Source organism: Polyodon spathula, chromosome 2, assembly GCF_017654505.1.
Source record: "Polyodon spathula isolate WHYD16114869_AA chromosome 2, ASM1765450v1, whole genome shotgun sequence".
NCBI lineage: Eukaryota > Metazoa > Chordata > Actinopteri > Acipenseriformes > Polyodontidae > Polyodon > Polyodon spathula.
The window spans coordinates 100,370,961-100,396,169 of NC_054535.1; the positions used below are offsets into that span (position 1 = coordinate 100,370,961).

At 39.7% G+C, this 25,209-nt stretch overlaps 1 protein-coding gene across 2 annotated transcripts in view; it reads right to left on the reverse strand.

The window, feature by feature from the left end:
* LOC121305293 (synaptic vesicle glycoprotein 2C-like) overlaps positions 1–25,209 on the reverse strand; it is a 68,135-nt gene that overhangs the window by 29,210 nt on the left and 13,716 nt on the right. For both annotated transcript variants that reach the window (XM_041236883.1, XM_041236893.1), the window contains exons 2-3: positions 20,807–21,504; positions 843–1,023 (exon numbers count right to left, since the gene is read on the reverse strand). In XM_041236883.1, the coding sequence (XP_041092817.1) occupies positions 843–1,023; positions 20,807–21,386 (761 nt within the window). In that variant the 5' untranslated portion in view covers positions 21,387–21,504. The remainder of the gene's footprint in view (positions 1–842; positions 1,024–20,806; positions 21,505–25,209) is intronic.

The window sequence follows — 25,209 nt, forward strand, 5'->3', positions numbered from 1 at the left end:
TCACCAGAGATGCTATAAAATACTGCATGGGGTAGTGTGTGATAAATGAGAATGTAATGCCCACACTCGGGGTGGATGCTTGGGTAAACCCCTCTGGCTTCACCCTCTGGGTTTATACAGCAGGTCAGCATCACATTCTCATACCCCATGCATTATTCTCTATATAATGCAGTCTTTGGAGAAAATGTGCCACGGATGAAGTCCTTCAAGGAGTATGTGATTCTAAGTTACGTGTCCTTGACATTCCTCTCGTGGCCTCTAAAAAACAAGCCTGCCAGCTATAGCTCTACAAATGGCCAATACATGTTAGCAGTTCCAATTGCAAGGACATGAGTAGAAGAGTAGATTCAATTAATATGGAAAAGATGTGACGCACATTTCCTGAACTGTCTATATATTACATTTTTCTATTTTAGAAGTGTCAGCACGTGTGTTATTGAATCTGCACACCTGTGCGGCGTGTTAACACCAGTGCTCTATGTCTGCTTCAGTATTGTTCAGTGACGACCCACACACATAACACTTCACCCCGTTACAGGGAGTCATGATGAATATACTCATGATGTGCAGTAAAATTAATGAGAGAGAGAGAGAGAGAGAGAGAGAGAGAGAGAGAGAGAGAGAGAGAGAGAGAGAGAGAGAGCAGGGTACAACACTACCCCTGGGTACCGCATGGAAATCAATGTTTTACACAGCTATAGCCTTGGGAAAATGATTACCTTATCAGAACACAAGGTCTCAGAACCACTCCGACTGGTGACTGATTGGTGTTTTTTTTTTTCTAACTGCAGGTGGCAATGCATTAATACAGAATGGAAGACAGGAAAGAAAAGATGGCTTACCCAAACCCTGAGAACACGCGACAGAGCAGGAACAACCCATAGCCTTGAACAAAGGAGGAGAGGAAAGCGAAGAATCCATTGACAGACATGCAGATCAGCAGCGTCTGCCTTCTGCCCACCTTGTCCGCCATGCCACCCCAGAAGAACGCCCCCACCATCATCCCCAAGTACACAATGCTGCCTGCAGGGGGAGGCAGAGAACACCTGCATTCAATACACCTTCTATAGGAAAAAACACACTGCTTACATCATTAAAATAGACACTAATGTGCATGTAGGTTTGCCTAACCCCTAATTCTTGCTTCAGATTTTCATAAAACTGCAAAATGGGGACTTACCAGCTGGCAGATAACTGTTTTAAATTGCTCATGACTTGACAATTACACCACTGGATTTCAGTGGCATATCCAATGTCAGTTCATGTAATGCAACACATAATATTTGTTTATGTGAGTCAAAGCAGCTAATAGGCAGGTTAGTTGGGAAACCCACTATAATGTTCTTAACATCACCTGGCCAAGTTTACCGATGTTGTTTCTACATTTCTACAGTTGAACAATAGTATACATTAAGTAATCAGAATTCTATTACTAGCATCTCTGACTGCAGGTACAGTATAGCATGCAACCCCTTTGAAACATAGCACAGTAAGTCATTGGCATATAGCTGCTGGATGCTTCTATGATTTGTAGGGCAAAAATAAATTATAAAGCAATTTGTCAGCGTCTGTTGGTGAATAAGGATATTTAAATCAGGCTGCAGTATATAGAAATGAAAATTGGACAAAAGACTTACCAAAAACAAGATGTTGCTTTTATTAAATCACTAATTATATTTTGACTTTCGGCGTGGCAAGAGCATATTATTATATACAAAGAATAAATGCTTTCAAAAAGCCATTGCATTTGCTCAGTAACACACAATGGTCATTTTAAAGTTAGGCTGTATATTGGTACAGTACGATAAAGTCATTGCAGCTTTTATGCTATGCTCAAAGCTATCTACTCAATAGGAAATTAGCAAACAACAACAGCAAGCACATGTTTCCATGTCAACTTCAAAAGTGGTACACAAATGGCCCTGTTTGATTTATCGATGATTAGCTCTGCCACTTTTGATCAATTGTAAGGACGTGTAATGATCCCTGGCTTCCTGATTACAGTGTTGATGGTTCTTTGCCACCAGCTACAATCTCCCAGTGGCACAGACTTTTGTTAGTAAAGAGTAAGTAGCTGGGTTCCGACAAATACAGCGATATACATCCCCACGTGTTGCTATAACTGTTTAAATAACGTACCTGTCGTTTCTCTTTCCATTGTTAACATCCTGACAACTTCTTATACTTATGCACTTGGGTTTGAGATCTTCAGAAATCACTGAGGAAAAGTGATTAAAAAAAAAAAAAAAGAGTCCTCTGGCTTTTCTGTTCCATACCACATTGTGGATCGTTATTGCTGTGCTACCTGTTTGACAACGTGGGCAATAATCCTCACACTAGCAGTGCACTAGAGCGGACCTTTTGAAAAAAGCTTTGAAACAGACTTTAAAGTTATAAGAGTAAAAAGCTGTCAGGATCGTAACCAAGAAAAGAGAAATGACAGGTACGTTATTTAAATAGTTGCAGCAACACGTGGGGACGTGTAATGCTATATTTTTCGGATTCCTGCTACTTACTCTTTAACTGAAAAAATAGAATTACCCAACTAAAGTGCGTATATGTTCACTAAATAAACTATTAGCTTAGCAGTAGATATTCCATTAACATTTTACATGAAGTGTATCGGACCACACTGTATTTACATTGTAATAACATAAACATACCACATTTCATTGTGTGGTTACAATAAAATGCTTAATGATGAAATTAAAATGCAGGAAGCCGTTAGCGTCTTTTGTAATTACACTGCATTCACTCACATGGGTGTGCATTTACAGTGTTATTCCAATGTAACCACGTGTTCAATTATTGTGTAATTACAGTCAGGTACACTGCATGTAAAGTGTTACCACTGTTGCTTTTCAGGGGGAACAAAAGACTTGATGCCTGTAAATTCCTCCTGGAAATGTAACGTGGACCTTATTCTTACTGCTGTGTAATTCTGTGAATTACTGTTATAATAGCATTTGTATTAGAAAATGACTTTCCTATTAGGTTTTTGCACTGGAAATAATTATATTATCCTTAAAGTAACAATATGAGCAATACGGAGAAATGAAACCCAAGAAATGCAACCCTTCTTACTTTGACAACATGTTCTCTTACTGGAAATGACTTACTCCAGATATTACTTTATTAGGAATAATTAAGAAATATATTAGATCCAGACAGTGAGGCACAATGTGCAAAAGTGATGAAGTGTGCAACATGTCCTGTAACCTGTACAGTACATACAGTCTGGAGCAGTTAGCTTGAGTGGTCCATGATAGGTGGTGCTCAGACAGTTCAGTAGTTCTATCCCAGATGCTGCAAAAAAGGGCCACTTTCACTTTACGAAATGGCAAATATCCCATAAGACAATTCTTATTGGGTCTCTGCAAGATTGTGAAATTAGCAGTCATCCTGCACAATAACCCAATCCACTGCATGCAGGTAACATAGCAACAAGCAAAAATGTAGCAGAAGTTCTTGTTATGCTTTTGAAATGGGCATTGAACTTGCAGGGGTTTATTATGCTGCCTGTAGCCATGACAATCACACATAGTTATTCACATCTACAGTACATGCTACAAAAAACTGCCATTCATAAATTATGCATTCTTTATAAATAAGCTATATATAATATTTTAATCATACATCAGATTAAAAGCAGTTGAGCAGTACAACACTTCTTTGCCTAATTCCTTTGTGTTGTGCGAGCCGCTTCGCAGTAGAGAGCACAGCCCTCCAGCGACTGTCAGATATAATGGATTGCAGTGCTGGCTGTGAAGCTACCTCATCACATCTGTATGCATTGATAAGGAAACAAAGTTCTGGATTTCTTCAATATCAGCAGGGAAAAGGGGCAGGTTCTCTTGTCGGCGGGGGGTTAAGAAAAGAAAAGGTACACTTGTTCTCATTCAGTTCAAATTAGCATCTATGAAATCAGATGATTCTGTGATGCTGCCACCACTTGTAATATGGAGAAAGATCACTGGCACAGTACCTCCTCTAAATGAACTCAGCACAGGAAGGGCAGTGAAGTGCTCAGTCCATCGCTGCTCACAGTCGGAAGCTGGTGCAGTATTTCGTAAAGGAGGGCGGGGGTGTTTTCAGACCTCACAATTAATTTCTGGGCTACCAAGATATTTAGTAAGCAAGGGGTCTGAGAGAATGAATGGGCAACAAATGCCTCTTCTTCAGCAGTTCTTGATTTAGTGTGCCCAGTTACATTTGACCTCTGATGAATGTTCAATTAAGTTCCCCCCGCTTTGTTACAATTCCCATAACAGCTCAGTAGAACTGAAGGTCATGTGCAGCCTCCTATCCCAAATTCAAGCCAACTGCCTCTGTACACCCAGGAGCTTTACAGCACATGTCAGCAAGCTACTGTGCCCTAGAGAACAAAGGCCAGACCCGCAGATGTCGACTTTGAGCACACTGGGTGCCTGGTCAGTAGGGTCCACTGCAGTACTGTGAGGAGAAACGGTTCCTGTCGAATTTGCTTCCCTAACTTGCTGGAGCACCAGAGCCAATGCAACGCTCCCTGTGGAATCCCCAGCGATGATCGGCAACTTCACCAGCTGGAAAACCTGCACTCCCCTGACTGTATGATTCCATCAGACCACACTGCTTCTCCCTTTGCAATAGGAATAAGCACTCTGCATGACCTTTTGACACGAAAAAGCAGATAATGCAAAACGGAGATGTAATTTACGAGTGAGTAGCCTGGGCCCATTCCTGTAATAAGCAGCAATTTCTAATTGGATTTGTGACCTCTGTGCTGGGCTCAGCCCTCTCCTTCTTTAGAGGTTGGCTCTCCTCGTACAGCTACAGTACAGCAGCATTACTATAGAAAGAAGGATGGAAGTTCATCACATGAATGGTAGCCCCACTTATCAAAAGGTCTAGTATAAATAATTGGTCCCTTGCCCACCCTATTTCTCTAGGAGCTTGTATGAAGCAAATTATTTTTCCAGGCAAATAAAAAAAGAAATATTCATACTAGTGCAGTAGCTCTTGTGTTGGCCTGTTTTATTCAGCTAATTTACTCCAAGTAAGTTTCACCATTTTCATTTGTGAATCCAAAAGGTTCCAGCTAAATGTGACCTTAATAGAACACAACCTTACTCCTGAACATAGATACAAAATAATAAAATTGGATTTTGGTTATTTAACACTTTATTGAACAGTTTACCTATTATCCTAATATTTGTTTTATTTCAGTTTTCTTTTATGCAAACTGATTTACTTGGTTTTAATTTCTAACAGGTTTTTTTTCAATATATATAGTTTTTTGCAAATCAAATGTATAAACTGTGAAACCGTGTGTGATGGATGTTACTAACACACAACATTTAGGAGTTTTCCAAACTGTAGTTGTAAACTATGCCTGAGAATTTCTGTAAAGTATAAGAGGCTGGTTGCCAGCTATGATAACCACGCCAGAATTGAAACCAAATGCAGCCGTTAAAGGTAGATATTGATTAATTAGCACTGTGACGGACGTTACTCAGAAATTTAATTGAAAGCTAGAATTATTTGACTTGGCGACTTTATTAATCATATGCTTTTTAGTGCCTCTGAATGTCTTCAATAAAAAAAAAAACATCTACTGTAAATTTTAAAAAAATTAATTGAAGATAATTAGTTGACTAAGGCGGACATTACATCAAACCAAAAAAACCCCCAAAAACCAACACACACCATTTTAAAGTAGAACGCTTATGGATGAAATCCAAAAACATTTGCCTACTGGACTAATTTGCCTCTGTACGGTTGGTTCTGTCTGATGCTAGAATAAAAATGACAGTTATGTTCTCTGTCACTTGTTTAGCACACTCAGCAAGTGCCTTGGCACTGTCACCATAGTTTTGCCAAAACTGCAGTCCATACTTTGTTCTTAAACACCCCCCCCCCCCCCCTTTAAGATCTAAGGCAGCCAAAGTTCCATTCTCAACACCCTTTGACATTCTGGAATGGCTACTTGTTTCCTACTGGACTGGTTGCCTTGCAGGCCATTAGCACCTCTTCTGCTTCAAACTCTTCCAGTGGAAATGTGCTGTCCAGGAGCTGAGCATTCTTGCACACATCACACTCACCAACTCACACTTCATTACTCCTCTCACAAACAATGTTCTTGATCAATGCTAATGATTTGCATGGAAATCCTTAAAATGGGTGATGTGATGGTAACATGCAATACATATATATATATAAATAATATTATGTAATATGTGATATATATATATATTATATATGGGTTATATGCTATATATATATTAGTGCCACATATGCACATATTTAGGTCGAATCTCCTCGAATTTTGAGATTTATTTTCACATCCAAATTGTCTTTGTTCGTTGTTAAATTTCTGTTTTGATCCATCTGGCTGTCTCACTAAAATGACGTCCTTTTTATCTGGTGCTTTTCCGCTAATGCCATCATGGATAGAAAAGTTCTGCACAGCTTTAATAGTTGTGATAGTTAATCTATTTCCAAGAGCCATCCTTTTGATACATTTAGGATTGTAGATGGTGGCCTTAATATTGAATACACTGGTATTGTGTCCTTAGTTGTGACGGTGTCTTTGTTTTGGCTCCTAACAGTAAGGTATGTATTCTCTTCACTCAGTGAATCAAAATTAGATTATTTTATGCAATATTCTCTACACAAAACAGGGCGTAGATGTAGAAATGTGATTATGTTTTAATCCTCTTCGTGTAGTAGAGGTCTGGACTTGTTAACTTGCAAATGGTCAGAGATGGAGACTGAGCTGAAATTGAATACAGCACATTATGCTTCTAAAGTAAAGAGAAATGTTACAAGAAGCCAGTATTGTGAAAGAGAAAATGAGTCGCACTGCATCTGGACCATAATATTTCTGATGTGTTTGTCGGAAGGAGAGAAGCAGACAGTCAGTGACCTGAAAATCTAAAGTTAGCAAGTGAGAGAATGTCTTTATACATGAACTCGGCAGTACAGCAATTAAACTGTATCAGAACATGTTGTTATGTCATTGATTAGGCAAAACCACAATAACACATCCCAGACAATACAAGACAATGGCTAGAAACAGCAGACTAATTGTGTTGGTAACGAAGCTGAACACATCCTGCTACACAAGATCTTCCTTAATCCAATATCTCCCAATGGTAGTGGAACGAAAGGCCTAATTGACAAGTGTGAGATAAAGCAGACCCTGCTCAGCCTCTGGAATAGTGATATTGAATGCCCCCCCCCCCCCCCCCCCCCCCCCCCCAGTGGAATTGAAAGAGGCCTGTCAAATTTTAGTCTAATAGGGGTCCTAAATAGCAGTATGTTTCAAAGGCGTCATTTACAACTTGAATGTTTTGTGTTGACCCTGGTGATGTTTAATACAGTAAAAGCCCCAGGCTGCCTCCCTGTCAGGGTAGCTGGGCATTGGTATTGCATTGGGAGGGGGCTTTGTGTGTATAGACTGAGTTCTAACAGGAGGAGTGGGCTGTTTAGTGTGAGGCTTGAATAATAAATACAGCCTGTTCTTCTTCAACAATTACAATAGGAACTAACGAAAGATTCATATGACATTTAAAGCTACAGTATGTACTCTTAAATTTACCATTTTAGCCCTAACCTTTAAGTCACTATCAGATTGCAAAACTGCTATTCAGTCTCCCTGTGGGACTATTGAAATGTTACCCTCTACACAACAGAAGCCATCCAAAGTGTGGATTCTTCTGGCACATTTAGTACTGGATGAATTGACAGACTGCTGGCCACTAAAGACTGCGTGTGATTCAATGAAATCACCCTTGACCAGCTTTAGTTCTGGGCTGAAGAGATTTTGTTTTTTGAAAACTTCAGTATCCTCCTTGGTCATGCGCTTTAAGACTGGGGTCAGTCCTTCTCTGCACCTTCTCAAGTGCAACAGTAGTGTTACAGCAATAAAGCTGGGAGATACATGTCAACAGCTGACACTAGGGTTGTAAAGGAGAAAAACGTGATGACAACACGTATATTTTCAATAGGGGTTTATTCTTACAGCCATAGCTCAGAAGGATTTGTTGTCAGCAACATTATTCACAAATCGAACACGCGTGCACTTTTCATCTGCTGAGTTTCTTTATGGTCGAGCAATTCAAGCCAAACATTCCTGTCTGGAACAACACATTGGTGCTATAATTATGTTGCTGCAAAGCCCAATGTTAGTATTCACTAGAAAATTTAGTCATCAACACTTATTTTGTTCATTTTAAAATTAGAAAGAAAGTATATTCAAACAACCTGCTAGCCTGTATTTGCACATTTATCCCAAGTAAACCTTTAGGGGAAATCAACATGAACTGAAGGTATGCATTCAATTTATTCTGAATTTTAACTTTATCGCTATTGGAGCTAAATGCTGCCCCATCCTTGAGGAAGAGATCTCTGCATAGCACATGTAGCACACAGAGGAAGATTCTGCTGTCCTGCATCTTAACGGGCCCCTTGTCAATGAGGCTTACCCACTGGTCATGGGTGCTGTGCTCTGGGGAGGGGGTGGGGTTGATTGCTATAATGAAATGGATTTAACATGCATGGCTGTCCTTCTGGACTCAATCATTCTGTTAATTTCTCATCAGCATATATTGAGCATGCAAACAAAATAATAAATATACATTTCCAAAGAAAAGATACTGAGACCATCTTGTATGCATTTAGTTATGTACCTTTGGAAGTAGAAACATGATAGTACACTGTCAAAGATGATTCTGAGGGTTCATATATTTTGTATCTTGAATTTTTTTATAAGCTCTGTGTCATGCCAGCTATAAATCAGGTTAATGTCTGAAAAGAAAGAAAGCCAGTCATACAAGTATATACAAGTATATACCAGTGGTCCTCAAAGTGGTGCCCGCGGGCAATTCCATGCCTGCGAAGCCAGGCCATCGTGCCCATGGCAGTAGTTCTTAAATTATGGGTCATTAACAGACTTCTGTCGGGTAAGCGGGGGAAAATAAAGAAAGCTTTAAACACGTTTTCCAACAAAAGCGCCACAGCATTCAGGTTTACAGTGCTGCTCACTTATACTGTGCTCGTACGTACTCGTCATCAAAGGGCTTCCGCGTTACGAACAACCAATTGAATATCTGCATTGTCTCTGCGGTAGCCCAATCATAAGTTAGCTTAGTGGGACATAAACTGTGTCTGTTTCAGTTACAGGTACTGACAGTGAGTTTAACCAATAGGAGAGTCAAATATCTGCCAAGTTTTACGCAGCTGTCCAATCATAAGCAAGCAGAGTAAGCAGAGGCCGTTCACCGTAGTATATTTAGTTATAAATCCACTTTCTCTGAATAATTGTCCTGGAGAAGAGTGATGTTTAAAACATTAGTGTTGACAAATTTGTCAAATTGAAACAAAACGAGAGGCTATATATCCTCTTTTGTTTTAGTTTATGCATGGTTATCTGTGTAAACATGCTATTTAAAAAATGTTTGCATTGTGTATTTTCTGTAAATTATTTAAAGAATATTTGCAGCACGCACAATTACTGCCTGAGACTTGGCTTTATCAGAGTGAGCCAAGAATAACTCCTGCTAAATATATATATATATATATATATATATATATATATATATATATATATATATATATATATATATATATATATATATATAATCTCCCCAACGCCAGACTGCACCATCATGACAGACTCAACCACTGCATTCCGTGACCTTTCGACCTCTGTGAGGAGGACGACGCAGACGTTCAGTAGGAGCCCATCACTGTCTCTTCTCTCTTGATGTGAGACACCAACACTGCAGACAGCTTCAACCCCCAACTGTGGTGCCCTTCACACCACTGTGCACTCTGTGATCTCTGAGATGAAAAGGGAAATGCTCTGATAACTAATCAAGCCTCCCTGTACCAGCCATGTTACACTCCACAGCATCCAGTAATGAACGAATGATGCGCAGATGATTAAGACCTTTTTTGAATTGCAATGTGATCACTGTCACACCACATCCGTGAGACCTTTCCATTGATTTCACCTTCTCCCCAAAGATGGGAATTCAGCAGCAACCTGGCTGTGGGGGATGATCAGATACAGCAGATTGGAAAACCAGGTTCACTGATCTGCCTGCTGTATAGATCTCCAGCAGGGTTAGATTATATATATATAGTAGCACAGGTCTGTCACACCACAGTTTGTGCTTAATAGGACTTACATAGGAGGCCCACCCAGACCTTTTGCAAACTTGGGACTAATAGAAATGTTCACGAATAGTAAAAGAAGCTTATTAAAGTCAATGAAGAAAGTTTCACCTTGAAGTCTTATTCAGTGTCTTCATTGCATAGACATAGTGTAGCTGTTTTTGTTTTCACCTAGCAATTCTTTCAATTACATCTGTAAACATTCACACTATGTTTTGCCTATTAATTCCCCAGTATAGACAATACAGACTGTACCTGTAAATTCAGTAACATGTGCAAAAATGAATGAACTTGAGTCTAAGTCAGAACAAAGAATTGTGAAAATGTTTTCCACTGTTTTTTTTTTAACTGTATGGAGCAAGGCAGGTTAAGTAGACAGGTGAGAGACTCATTGCTTTACTCAGAGAGGCCCGTGGGGGGAATGAATCACCTGCAGTGACAGAGCACTCTGGTGACTCTAGTGAGCTGAGCAGTGATACAGTGTCAGCCTCAGGATGCAAAAGCAACAAGGAACAGTGCGTAGCTCTGACAGACACATTCAAATGAATTATCCTCTTCACAAGTCCACTCATCAGGATCCATTTCAGTAATCCTCCCGTTTGTGTATGAGGATTCATGAGCGAAAGAGCTTCTCCAAGGAACGGCTGTGAGATTTACAGCATTCACTTTCCTAAAGGAACTGATACAGAAAGGCTTGAAAAAGACTTAATGCTTAATGTTTATATCCACTGCAGGGCCATCTCTTACCTCCTCAACATTGCAATCACATTGGATTAAACCTTTTATGATGCAAGAAGTTATTCCAGTGCTGTAAACGTAGTCCATGGTGACCTGCTGCACTGTTACATGGTACTAGTCAGACTGGCCAGTCATCAAACTACTCTGTAACGACTGTATTAAACTTTGCATGGATATTTTGGTACGTCATTTCATATATTGTGAATGTAACTTATAGAGACCTTTCATTGTTCTAAAACGTTTTACCTGCCTTACTGAAATATATATCTTGGGTGCCACTTATCTGTTTTTGATAAAACTCCTCTGTGCATTTGTTGGTGACTTGCTAGTTTGTTATGCATGTACATAATAAGGACCTCCCTTTTCATGATACCTATCATGTATTCATCATACTAATGTTTTCAAACTGTGCTTGAAAACAAGAGATGCAAACAGTCCAGCACCATGATTGAAAAGAGTGTTGTCTTGTGTACTCAGGATTGTGTTTGCTTTGCAAACCAAACAACTAACATGTGTTTTTCATTGACAGTATATTTGAGCTAAAACACCCCTACTGTGGCGAGAATGGCTGTTGGTACTGCTGCCTTAGTAGAAGAAGTGCCTGCTGTATATATTCTGAATAGACTGGCACGAGCATGCTGGGATGCTCCTATCAGAATGAATGGTGTTGATTGTTTAAAATGGGTACTTCTGACAAAGCTAGAAGCATGGAGGTGAAGGTTATTAGTATTCACCTTTGAAGGGCAGCACCCTCTTCAGTAGGAGGCTAAGAAACCCTTAACGCCTCTGACTCATAAGAACATAAGAACATAAGAAAGTTTACAAACGAGAGGAGGCCATTCGGCCCATCTTGCTCGTTTGGTTGTTAGTAGCTTATTGATCCCAAAATCTCATCAAGCAGCTTCTTGAAGGATCCCAGGGTGTCAGCTTCAACAACATTACTGGGGAGTTGATTCCAGACCCTCACAATTCTCTGTGTAAAAAAGTGCCTCCTATTTTCTGTTCTGAATGCCCCTGTGTCTAAACTCCATTTGTGATGCCTGGTCCTTGTTTCTTTTTTCAGGCTGAAAAAGTCCCTTGGGTCGACACTGTCAATACCTTTTAGAATTTTGAATGCTTGAATTAGGTCGCCACGTAGTCTTCTTTGTTCAAGACTGAACAGATTCAATTCTTTTAGCCTGTCTGCATATGACATGCCTTTTAAGCCCGGAATAATTCTGGTCGCTCTTCTTTGCACTCTTTCTAGAGCAGCAATATCTTTTTTATAGCGAGGTGACCAGAACTGAACACAATATTCAAGATGAGGTCTTACTAGTGCATTGTACAGTTTTAACATTACTTCCCTTGATTTAAATTCAACACTTTTCACAATGTATCCGAGCATCTTGTTAGCCTTTTTTATAGCTTCCCCACATTGTCTAGATGAAGACATTTCTGAGTCAACAAAAACTCCTAGGTCTTTTTCATAGATTCCTTCTCCAATTTCAATATCTCCCATATGATATTTATAATGTACATTTTTATTTCCTGCGTGCAGTACCTTACACTTTTCTCTATTAAATGTCATTTGCCATGTGTCTGCCCAGTTCATGTCTTCATCTCTATGCTACTCTAATGGATTATGTAGCCTGGTTTTCCCAAGGCAGGATTTTAAAGCTTGAACATCTAACCTATTATCAAGTACATTATCCCTTCAGGCCCCCAGCTGCCTGAGACATATAACAATATGATTCCAGGGAGGGGTATTCTGAGAGATATAACACTATGATTCCAGGGAGGGGTATTCTGAGAGATAGAACAATATGATTCCAGGGAGGGGTATTCTGAGAGATATAACAATATGATTCCAGGAAGGGGTATTCTGAGAGATATAACAATATGATTCCAGGGAGGGGTATTCCGAGAGATAGAACAATATGATTCCAGGGAGGGGTATTCTGAGAGATAGAACAATATGATTCCAGGGAGGGGTATTCTGAGAGATATAACACTATGATTCCAGGGAGGGGTATTCTGAGAGATAGAACAATATGATTCCAGGGAGGGGTATTCTGAGAGATATAACAATATGATTCCAGGGAGGGGTATTCTGAGAGATATAACAATATGATTCCAGGGAGGGGTATTCCGAGTGATAGAACACTATGATTCCAGGGAGGGGTATTCTGAGAGATAGAACAATATGATTCCAGGGAGGGGTATTCTGAGAGATATAACAATATGATTCCAGGGAGGGGTATTCTGAGAGATAGAACACTATGATTCCAGGGAGGGGTATTCTGAGAGATAGAACAATATGATTCCAGGGAGGGGTATTCCGAGTGATAGAACACTGTGATTCCAGGGAGGGGTATTCTGAGAGATAGAACACTGTGATCCCAGGGAGGGGTATTCTGAGAGATATAACAGTATGATTCCAGGGAGGGGTATTCTGAGAGATATAACAGTATGATTCCAGGAAGGTAGATTCTGAGTGATATAACAATCTGATTCCAGAGTGGGGGATGGAAGTGCAGGGCAGTCATTCACTACACATGTTGTCAATAGTAATTAACAATAGGGGCCTTGTTTTCTTCTTTGCTGCAATATAAAAGGCACATCTTGTTCAAGAGCTTGTGCGAAAACCCCACCCTTTACTTTTGAGTGACATTTCAGTTTTTTACTTGAATGGACAATTTCAATACTGCTTAATTAAGGAAAATGAAAAAACAACTCGATGTCCCCATGGTCTTTAAAAGATATTGATTTCTGATACTGGTTTTCCGCACAAGCAAAGCATCCACTGAAATCACTAATGAACCACTACTGAATATTGAATTACTATAAATCTAGTACATCATCCATCATTGCTTTTATATATACTGCAGGTTTCATACACTGAAGCGCCTCAAAGCTCTTTGCAAAGCAAACGAATGACAAAACAGGCAACTGCAGCTGCAAATACCTGCGTGAGGTGAATTTGGAATAAATACGACACACCCCAGAACGTATGGGTAGAAGGTGTGGAAAGGCAGCGGTCAGAAACGCAGTCAGCCATACAAGCTACAGCCATACAAGCTACGGCCATACAAGCTACAGGCCATACAAGCTACGGCCATACAAGCTACAGCCATACAAGCTACAGCCATACAAGCTACGGCCATACAAGCTACAGCCATACAAGCTACAGCCATGGCGCTTCCACATTATCGAATGTGGTGGCTAAACAACTTCCAATGGAGAAGAGGAGATTTAATGAGGACCAGGCCTCTGGCTGGAGGATGCATACCAGGAGCCAGAGAAAAAAGCCATGGCTTAGCAAGGACATTTCCACTACATCACCAGGTTCAAAATGTGTAAAAACCACCCAAACTGTATGGTATTACAGTATATAGTACAGTGTTGCATTGTATCACATGGCTAGTGTCGCATGGCAGGCTCGTATTGTGTGGCGTGTACCACAATGTTAATCAGACGGCAATCCGCTATCTGGTACGCACCACTTGAGGTCAAGTTCAGGATAGCATTCTGCCTTCTTTGTTGTGCTCTATCAGTTTGTATTGTACAACATAGAAACATATTCTCTATATATAGTACCCTACAGAGTGGTGGTGTTTTTTCTTGTTTGTTTGGGGTTTTTTTTAAGTCTCCTTTTAATTTAATAATTTCATCAGCAATTTTGAAAGTTGGTTTGATGCGCGTCAAGCAAGAAAAGAAAAAAGAAGAAAAGAGCGAGTAGCATCTGTGCTGCTGAGCTCTTGTGAGCAATAGCATTGAGCTGCAGTGTGGAGTCTTTTCTGATTTCACGCCTTGATGCTTCCGCTGAGAGGGGGAAAATGATATTAGCAGCAACTAAACCAATTCTGGTATATTCATTTTACCGGCGTCTTGTGTAAAATGCTCAGTCACCTGTTATACGGAGTGAACCCAATTTTCTGCATTGGAAATGTAATATTCCTCAACCGCATAGTGAATTCACTCAGCATGTAATTAAATTTGTTAAATATTATGTCAGGCTTTGCTGAATTTAATGTTCTCTCTACACATAAACCTTGCAACATTTATTTATTTATTTATTTTAGTGAGAAGGAAAAAAGAAAACGCTGGCAATGACAGGAAAGGATCACTTGTATTCATCTCAATTATTATGGAATTCAATCTCATTTATATAAAAAAATGAAATGGTAGAAAATCAAATCTGCTGCTATGAAATTAGGTTACTGAGACACAGAAAGTCATTTTTAATGTCAAACCCTGAAATGAATTGTGATCTCTTTGCTTTCCAAAGGCTAGCAGCTGCACTGGTGGTTATTGTTGGTACCAGTATTAAAAGGCTTGCTATGGTATTGGTTGTTTTTAATAACCTTTATTTAATCAGTTGTTTTCATTGATTTGATCGCTTACTCTCCCTTTACTTACAATTGAGGAGAGGAGCCTTCAGCTTCAGCAGCCTCAGGGAAGTATCTCTGCAATGTGCATTCTGCTTCCGGAAAGCTGTTATGTATTTATTATTGATGACACTGTTCCAGGGTTAAAGAATGTGGAATATTGAGAAAGGTTTCACGTCTTTCAGAAAAACCGTTTCCATTTTTCTAACAGGTCTAAAACTTGCAATTCCGTTACTCATGTAGCAATCAGCCAATTTTCAGAATTCCTAAAAACAAAACACCTGACTACTTAAAACAAGTACAGGTGATGCAATTGACGCCGGGCATCTATGTGTGACTGATCAAACGTTTATACCAGCTTTGTAATGGTCATTAACCGCTTCCACTATCCTACACATTCCTGAGATAGAACTTGAAAATCAAAGCAATATCCTCATGAAACAGGACAATTTGACTTTAACATTAGGTAAATGCAATGCAGTTGAAATGAAGAGCTAATGGCACTCTTAGTACGGCAGCATATAGAAATCATAAACAGTGTATTCAATGTTGTACACTAATGATCTTGGGGGTTTGATCAGGAGGATAAAACAGGTTTCGAACAGAAGCTGAGCTAAATCAGATAGCCCAGTCTGGCGCATGAGAAGCTGCTGTTAAAGGTGGTATTAGATACAAAGGAGATCCTTCAAGATGCAAGACATACTGGAGTGAAAGTGTGCTAAAAATGGGCAAGCCTTTGTGGCCTTTCAGTGTTCCCAGTACTACAGGTTTCCTTTGGTTTCTTTATATTTCTGTAAAATCAGACAAGACCCAAAGGCACTGTTACTGTAGATATTCATGCTACAAGAACAGATCTGACAAAACGCTGTGTAGGAATCATAAAGCATGATAACCTGGGAGCAGCCCCAGTGTGGTCAAGTGGTTAAAGTCCAGGGCTTGAAACCAGAAGGTCACTGGTTTAAATCCCACCTCTGCCACTGACTGACTCACTGTGTGACCCTGAGCAAGTCATTTAATCTCCTTGTGCTCCATCCTGCAGATGAGATGTTAAATCAATGTTCTATTGTAAGTGACTCTGCATATAATGCACAGTTCACATCCTACCTCTGTAAAGCACCATGTGATGGTGGTCCAATATGAAAGGCACTATATCAAAATAAAGATATTATGATGTAACAGGGCAGAGGCTGGGCACAAACCAGCAACCCCACACATCACAAGCAAGCATCTTAACCACAATGCAAAAGAGCTGCATTTACAGTTTTATAGCTTTTAACCTCATTTCATCTCACTGACAAGGGAGAGTCCGGATCACACAACACTGCTCATTACACCCACAGCTCCCTACAAATCCAAAGGTTGCAGATTTCCCTAGGTCTCTTTCTGTCTTTCTAAATTAGATCATTTGTTTCCCATTTGAATGGAGATGTTTGGATACAGAGGGATAGGAGTGTTTGAAAGTAGCTCCAACAAGACTGCTGGTAGCTGTACAGTATCTCATTCTCCAAGCAACGGGAATGCATGGACTCCCCACAGAGCTTATTACAGTGGAAGGGAAACCTCTAGATCTAAAGGGGGTTTAGTTCACAATTATTCTAACAGGATAAGACGATTCAATTCAATGTGTCAAATTGGCGGCCTCAGCTTAAGAAGGTTTTGTGGCATCTACAGAACTATGCTTGGCGGTAGTCATTGTGTCTCACTTTTCATGAACACCAAATTTACAAATACATTTTAATATTAAACACACAAAAAATAATCTGCTGGAACGCATACTGTAATAGTATGTAAGATAATTCAACTTCCATTTCAATGTATTTTATTTATATAGCGCCTTTCATACCACAGTATCTCAGAGCGCTTTACATGTTAGTTAAAAAAGAAAGAAGTATGAAATATCAAGAAATAGAACAATTATAAAATACTAATAAATAATAATAATAATAATAATAATAATAATAATAATAATAATAATAATAATAATAATAATAATACAATGTAAAATAAAGCAATTGAAGAAAACAGAAAATGAATAAGAAGAAAATGAACAGATAAAACACAAAATTTAACAAAAATAACCAAATAAAATAGATAAATAAACTATTAGATTTGTAAATCAGGTCAAAAAGGCTAAACTATAAAAGTAAGTCTTTAATCTTGACCAATGCCTCACCTCTCATAGAAAAGGGCATTGAATTCCACAGTCTGGGGCATTATAACCACATGCACTTTTTCCTCTCCTTTTCCATTTTACAGGGTTAGCTGACCTTAAAGTGCGCAGTGGTTTACATAGAGACAGAATCCAGAGCCAAGCATTTAGTGCTTTATATGACAGGAGTTATGTGAGCCTGTTTCTTTGCTGAGAGAACCCTGGCAGCTGCATTCTGTGCAAGCTGCAAACGTGACCAGGCATGACCAAAACGCCAGCAAATAAAGCATTGCAATAGTCAAGCAGCCTAAACAAAAGCTCTGTTCTCAGCATCAGACACAAAAACGAAAGATCTCACTTCATCAATGATAACACTCAGACAGGAGAATTACCTGGTGCTAAAAAGAAAACCTCTTTTATTAAGTCTTTTCAAATCCCATCTCCTTATTGTGGCCCTGCCTGTAACACTAGAATAAGCCATCAAACAGAGAGCTGTGCCCTCACTGCGGTGTCTGATGCGCAACAGAATGTCACAATGGGAGGTAAACAATTAAGACTGCTTTCCCAAAAGCATGAAGTGACCTTTCAAATCAGTCTTAATGGGCACGTGCAGCACTTAGACTGCACTGTTACCTTCCAGCAACAGTTTCCAGCCTTTCTCCCACTACCACAAATCTGTAAACTGAACGAGTACAGTTTTGCATGCTGGTGTGTGCTGAGCCGTCTGTCTGTAAGTTCTTGATACTGGTTCACACCAGGTCTCCCTTATACGTAAAAAAAAAAAAAAAAAAAAAAAAAGTGTATTTCACGGCATTCAGTCTAAAAAATAGGTATTTCAAGACATTGCATGAATTAAAATAATATTTATTAAAGCAGAAAAAAACTGCGTTGTCATGTTTAAAATTGCTCATTTTCTCTAGTTATGATACAGCAAATGTTCCTAAATATTTAAATGCTTTACCTGAGAAACAGTAATTGTTAAATTGTGAAATATTTAGTTTTTATGTCTACCTTTTAAAGACTTTCTATTTTTACTATCCGTGAATTGTCAAACAAAATAAAAACATAAATAAATGTGAAAATAACAACAGACACGTTAAATGCCCACTTTTTGTACTGGACAGAGCGACCTTTATCAGAAATATCTTTGATGCAGCTGGTGTCTTTTTCGTTGAAGACATTTTAAAGAAATTGTGCCGCTCTATGCAACGTGTTCAATCATTTACCGGACGCAAACTAAAATGGCTGCCAGGCTCTTCAATGCAGTGTAACAGGTAGAGCATCAATAAGGCAAACTTTTGCTGGATTTAGTTTTAAGTGATTAAAAAAAAAATGTATATTTACACTATTTCAGAAATGGGAATTTTCACAGAAATTGTGAAATCTGTGATAACCAGGAAAAAACACAACCTTACTTATAAGACACTTTCAACCAATTAATAGATAAAAAACAGATTAACTTTAAAAATTAAGCTCATATCAATAGTGAAATATTGGAAAATGCAGAACAAAGATATCCTTTACCTTCCCCCCCTTTATCTACATACATACATGTATATGGAAAACACACATTCAATATCCCCCACAGCAGTTTCATAAATGTAATTGCTTGAAAGCCATAAAGCTACTGCTTTAATACATGCACCATCCATTTTGCAGTCTGAATGTTTTACCTTGTCTTTGAGCTTTTGAATAATATTTCTACACACATGTATGAAGCTGTCTACTTTGTGCCGAGTGACTTGCTAAGCAATGTTTTATTACTCCTGCCCATCAATAAAGAGTACAGAGAAAAATAATCAATTGTGCTTTCAAGGAAGGCTGGTCTTGGCCCATTTCAATCAGCACAGAGAGGTTTAGTGCTCCTAATGGAGTAAGCGACCTCTAAAACAGCACAGTAGCCTATAACACATACATCACCAGAGAGATGCACGACACCACCCAGATTCATTCTGCAGAATGGGCAGATGCTGCAGTAGAGGTGCTGCTGCTTTGTGGGTCCTGAGGACAAACTGGAAACCAGAGATTACCCACACTCAAGCATGGACCACTGGCCACTTGGGGGCTTCTATACTTTCAACACACTACCCCCAAAAATGTACACCATACAAAAGTACCAATAATCTCTTCACATTGTCTGCCAATAATGAAAGCTAACACCGCTGTCAAATCCTATGTATTTGATTCAAATCAAACCTACTGGCCGTAGGCTGCAGGAAGGATTTGATTACAAGGGGTAGCTCCTAATATCTGATCATCCTGAGGGAGGCACCAAAGTGTGTTTGAAAAATATGTGGAGCAAGACTGGAAATGTTAAATGGATGAATAGTTTAATATAATAAGTCACATAATAGAAGAAGGTTGCATAATAAATAATTGGAAGTATGTCTTCTAGGGAGATGACTTTAAAGGAAAACTGGAATCAAGTAATGTAGACAAGAAGTTTACCTACATTTGAATAATCTCCCACAACACAAGGGCTAAACACCTTCCCTTGCTAATGAAAGGCACCTCTTGAAAAATATACTCTGCTTACAGTCTCGCATATACTCTGCTAACAGTCTATAATGGAAAGGTTTGCACAGTGATAGCTTTGGGATACAGTAGAATCCTCAATGTACTGTACTGTACACAGAGCACTGACTGTTATCCCAGAATGTGACAGACAGTCACATACACCTTCCAGTGAAATATTTTCAGACACCTTGTTTGGGGAATCAGATGTGAAATCAGAAAGCATTTCAGTGTGCATGCATTTTCAGGGTTATCTGTTGTATCACAAGCGGTTTTGACAAAGTAATGTTGCGTTTATAAGTTGCAGTGGCTAAATATAAAACACTGTAGAGTCTAACCTCTGGGCCGATAAAACTACTACTACAGTAATCTAGTTTTAGCAACTTAAAAACAAGCATTGGCATATCCAGTCACTACAGCTGAATGTAGCAGTAAATTCAGCTTGTGATGTAGCATTAATTCCTGACAAGAAGAAGACATAGACATTTCTGCTCATTTGATGGGACCAACAGAGGAAAAGGCTTACTTGTCAACTTGACTGTTGTTACTGGGGAATCCTTGGTGTCATGACAACCAAAGAACTGAATCGAAAGAAAGGAGTGTGGAAATGTACAGCTGCATATATTGTCCTGTGCAAAAGAACAACCATGCAAAATTGAATAAAAAGCCAACAATGTGTCAGTTTCCCCAATGGAGGGGGAAAGTCTGTGAAAGGGAGGGGTCAAGTAAAAGGTCAGCTATAGATTTCTAGGAATCCAAATCATCTCAATAATCAGGGGCCTAGTCTCAAAGTCAACATCTTCCACACATATAAAGAAAACTCCTGCAGACATTTAAAACAGTTACTGTTGAATCAAGTGTCATTACAGAGGTAACTCACCCAGCCACCCTGCTCCAGAGTTGGGGACGCACATATCTGTCTCTGCGCTGGGGAGCACAAACCCCACAACGAAGACCTCCACCCCGTCTGCCATGAGAGCCATGCCCAGAACGAAGAAGAGCTGCCACTGGAAGCGGCCGTGCCCACACTCCTGGATGATGAGCTCGTACTGCTGGGCCAGCTCCTCCTCGTCAGCCTGGCGCTCTGAATCCAGCTCCCGCCGGTCCTTGCCCATCACGGCCTGCCCCAGGTCAACCTGGTTGTCCTTGGCCTGGCCCGTGTTGGGGATGCCCTGGTACTCGCCCTCGTAGATTTCGTCTTCTTCATCGTGGCCTTCCGTGGCGTCACTGGAGCCCTCGTCATCGTTGGCTGGCTCTCCGTACTGGCCGCCCTGCTTGTAATTGCAGTCTTCCTCCTCCTCCTCCTCGTCCTGGAAGCGGCTGTAGGAGCGGTGGGTGTACTCGTCCTGTGCCCGGTCCACGGCTTTGTTCACTTTCTTCACAGCTTGCCGCTTCGCCTCCCTTGCGATTTCTTTCGCCCCCTTAACTAATGATGTCCTGTCCCGGTACGTATCGTCCATTCTGTCTTCGCCGCTTGCACAAGTAATAAGGAACTGGTGGGATGACAACAGATAAGGGGCTCTAAGGGATCACCATTTAAGCATGTCCCCAGCAGGAGTAGTAGTGGTGGTAACAGGCCTGTAAGAAGAAAGGACATTCCATTAAAATGCTTAATCTTGAAATTCTGTATGCAATGGATTGATATTGGGTATAGGGTAAACACTTGCTGTGGTTGTTTAAGTTCCCAAAGTCTCAATGGCCAAGCAGATTCTCTTAATCCAGTCAAATATAATCAACACACTACAGAGACAGCATCAAATTGTCAGTCTGTTAAGTGTCACAATATCATGAAGGTATTGTTGTAGTTCAAATAAATATTGTAACATAAAAAAGTAAAGATAGGACCTGAATGAAATTATTAATAGTTAGTAGTGACGTGTCATAGTTTCTTAAGAGATTCCCCCTGAAGCCCAGCTGAAGCAATGACTGCAAGTGCACGGGACACAATGACTGCAAGTGCACGGGACACAATGACTGCAAGTGCACGGGACACAATGACTGCAAGTGCACGGGACGCAATGACTGCAAGTGCACGGGACACAATGACTGCAAGTGCACGGGACACAATGACTGCCTCTAGTCCTGCTGTCCCCATCAGAGCAGGGATTTCCCAGTGCATTACAGCTGCCAGGAAAGCAGCTCTGATTCATGGTCTGTGGTAATGAAAGGACTTTACGAGGAAGACGCCACTGCTGTTTTCCAAATAAATACCAGGTAGCCTCTGCGATGAGGTGCGCTAAGCCCCTATGACACTGAAGACTTCAAGAGTCTTTCCTCCTGGCTCCACAGTCTGCAGTACATAATGACTGAATGCAGTGCATCCAAGAAGCTACTTGCTCAATAATTCATTGTAGTTTGGTTAGAGATGTTTCATGCGCCATTTCTGCTTTCAATCTCTGTCAGATACTACCTAATGCAGGGAGAAGCATGTTTACTATGCATATTGAATGCCCCCCATGTTCAAAAACTATGATTCTTTTAGACTAATTAATAGTAGAGAATGTTAACAAACATTATTTTTTTATTTATTTTTTTTGCTAATATTCGCCACTTGCAATTGGTCTAAAAGAATCATGCTTTTTTAACAACAGGGGCCATGTCATCATAATCAATGTAAACTATAATCCATATGCAATTTAGTTAAATATGGTTAACAAATAAAAACATTTGATTTATTTTATAAGACACTATCTGTGCAATAACTGACGCAGTACAAATATTTCTTCTGAAAATGCAAAGAGTATATATTATATAAATTGAACAGAAGACGGCATCCCAAGTTAGTGGCGAGAAGAGAAATAATTCACCACCATCAATATTCGTATACAATGTTGTCATTTAATTTAAGTGAATGGCTAGCCAGCTCTGGTCACAAACATGCAGAGTAGAAATCCACCTATGTTTGTTTTTATATAAATTTAGAGTGAACAATCATTATTTTTATTTATTTTTCCTTAATTTGGAATGTCCAATTATGTTTTTTTCTCCTCACCACAGCAGGTCCTCACACACAGCACAGATGTTCTGAGGCTAATTGATCTCATAAGCCTAAAGTCACAATTGCTTTTACGCTGAGCAACCCAGAGCAGAGGTGGATGGGTTACCAATCACAGAGAACAGAGATGAGTGCTGCTTTTTCTCCATTCTGAATGTGCTTGTTGTCTGGCCAGTAGGGTTCACTGTTACGTGATGAGGAGCATCAGAGCCAACGAGAGTAATGTCAGAGTCCCCAACAAAGTTCGGCCTCTCTGCACAGCCTGGACACGAACTGTGTGACTCATCCTGCTGTCCCAGTGGCAGAGCTTTAACTGGAGGAGCCACTCGGGGACCCGAGATCCATCTTTCAAAGGGCAAATTGAATGAAAACATTGAAGCGCACCAGCTAACTGAAATCCCAAAATATTAATTAACAGGTAGTATCTCCTTTAAGAGTTATGTCTTCCTTAATCTATCTATCTATCTATCTATCTATCTATCTATCTATCTATCTGTGTGTGTGTGTGTGTGTGTGTGTGTGTGTGTGTGCGTGTGTGTGTGTAACAGCACACAGGTAATATGTACACGAGTCACACAAGCCTACTATTCACAATGTCCTAAGACGTGTATTTAATCTCAGGTTGATTTACTGTACTTCATTTTCACTTTTAATAACCACAATTATTATATTGTATTTTAACAAAGCCAAGCACTGCACAAGACACTCGTGCACTAATCACCAATGCATAATCCTGTGTAGGAGAACCGTGCATCCCATACACACCCAGAACAAGCATTTTATTTCATTTCCTCATTGGAAATTCACTAATGGGTAGCCAGTGTTCTCTCTAGTGCTTGTGTTGTACAGCACCCTATACAGTATTCTACATACACCAAGTGAAGGCAGTCACTGCAACATTTCAGACTGCAATAAAATTGAACTGCAATTTTATTCAGTTTCAATGTATGTTTCATTATTCCTGCTGAAAAAGCTCTTAAGACAAAGCTATACAAAAAGTGCATATATTAGCAGCCCTCTCAGGCATTTTGTATTCAACACCTAGAGAACAGATTAAGATGACTTAAGAACATAAGAAAGTTTACAAATGAGAGGAGGCCATTCGGCCCATCTTGCTTGTTTGGTTGTTAGTAGCTTATTGATCCCAAAATCTCATCAAGCAGCTTCTTGAAGGATCCCAGGGTGTCAGCTTCAACAACATTTCTGGGGAGTTGATTCCAGACCCTCACAATTCTCTGTGTAAAAAAGTGCCTCCTATTTTCTGTTCTGAATGCCCCTGTGTCTAAACTCCATTTGTGATGCCTGGTCCTTGTTTCTTTTTTCAGGCTGAAAAAGTCCCTTGGGTCGACACTGTCAATACCTTTTAGAATTTTGAATGCTTGTATTAGGTCGCCACGTAGTTGTTCAAGACTGAACACATTCAATTCTTTTAGCCTGTCTGCATATGACATGCCTTTTAAGCCCGGAATAATTCAATAGTCGCTCTTCTTTGCACTCTTTCTAGAGAAGCAATATCTTTTTTATAGCGAGGTGACCATAACTGCACTCAATATTCAAGATGAGGTCTTACTAGTGCATTGTACAGTTTTAACATTACTTCCCTTGATTTAAATTCAACACTTTTCACAATGTATCCGAGCATCTTGTTAGCCTTTTTTATAGCTTCCCCACATTGTCTAGATGAAGACATTTCTGAGTCAACAAAAACTCCTAGGTCTTTTTCATAGATTCCTTCTCCAATTTCAGTATCTCCCATATGATATTTATAATGTACATTTTTATTTCCTGCGTGCAGTACCTTACACTTTTCTCTATTAAATGTCATTTGCCATGTGTCTGCCCAGTTCTGAATCTTGTCTAGATCATTTTGAATGACCTTTGCTGCTGCAACAGTGTTTGCCACTCCTCCTACTTTTGTGTCGTCTGCAAATTTAACAAGTTTGCTTACTATACCAGAATCTAAATCATTAATGTAGATTAGGAATAGCAGAGGACCTAATACTGATCCCTGTGGTACACCGCTGGTTACCACACTCCATTCTGAGGTTTTTCCTCTAATCAGTACTTTCTGTTTTCTACATGTTAACCACTCCCTAATCCATGTACATGTGTTTCCTTGAATCCCAACTGCATTCAGTTTGAGAACTAATCTTTTGTGTGGGACTTTGTCAAAAGCTTTCTGGAAATCTAAATAAACCATGTCATATGCTTTGCAATTATCCATTATCGATGTTGCATCCTCAAAAAAATCAAGCAAGTTAGTTAGACACGATCTCCCTTTCCTAAAA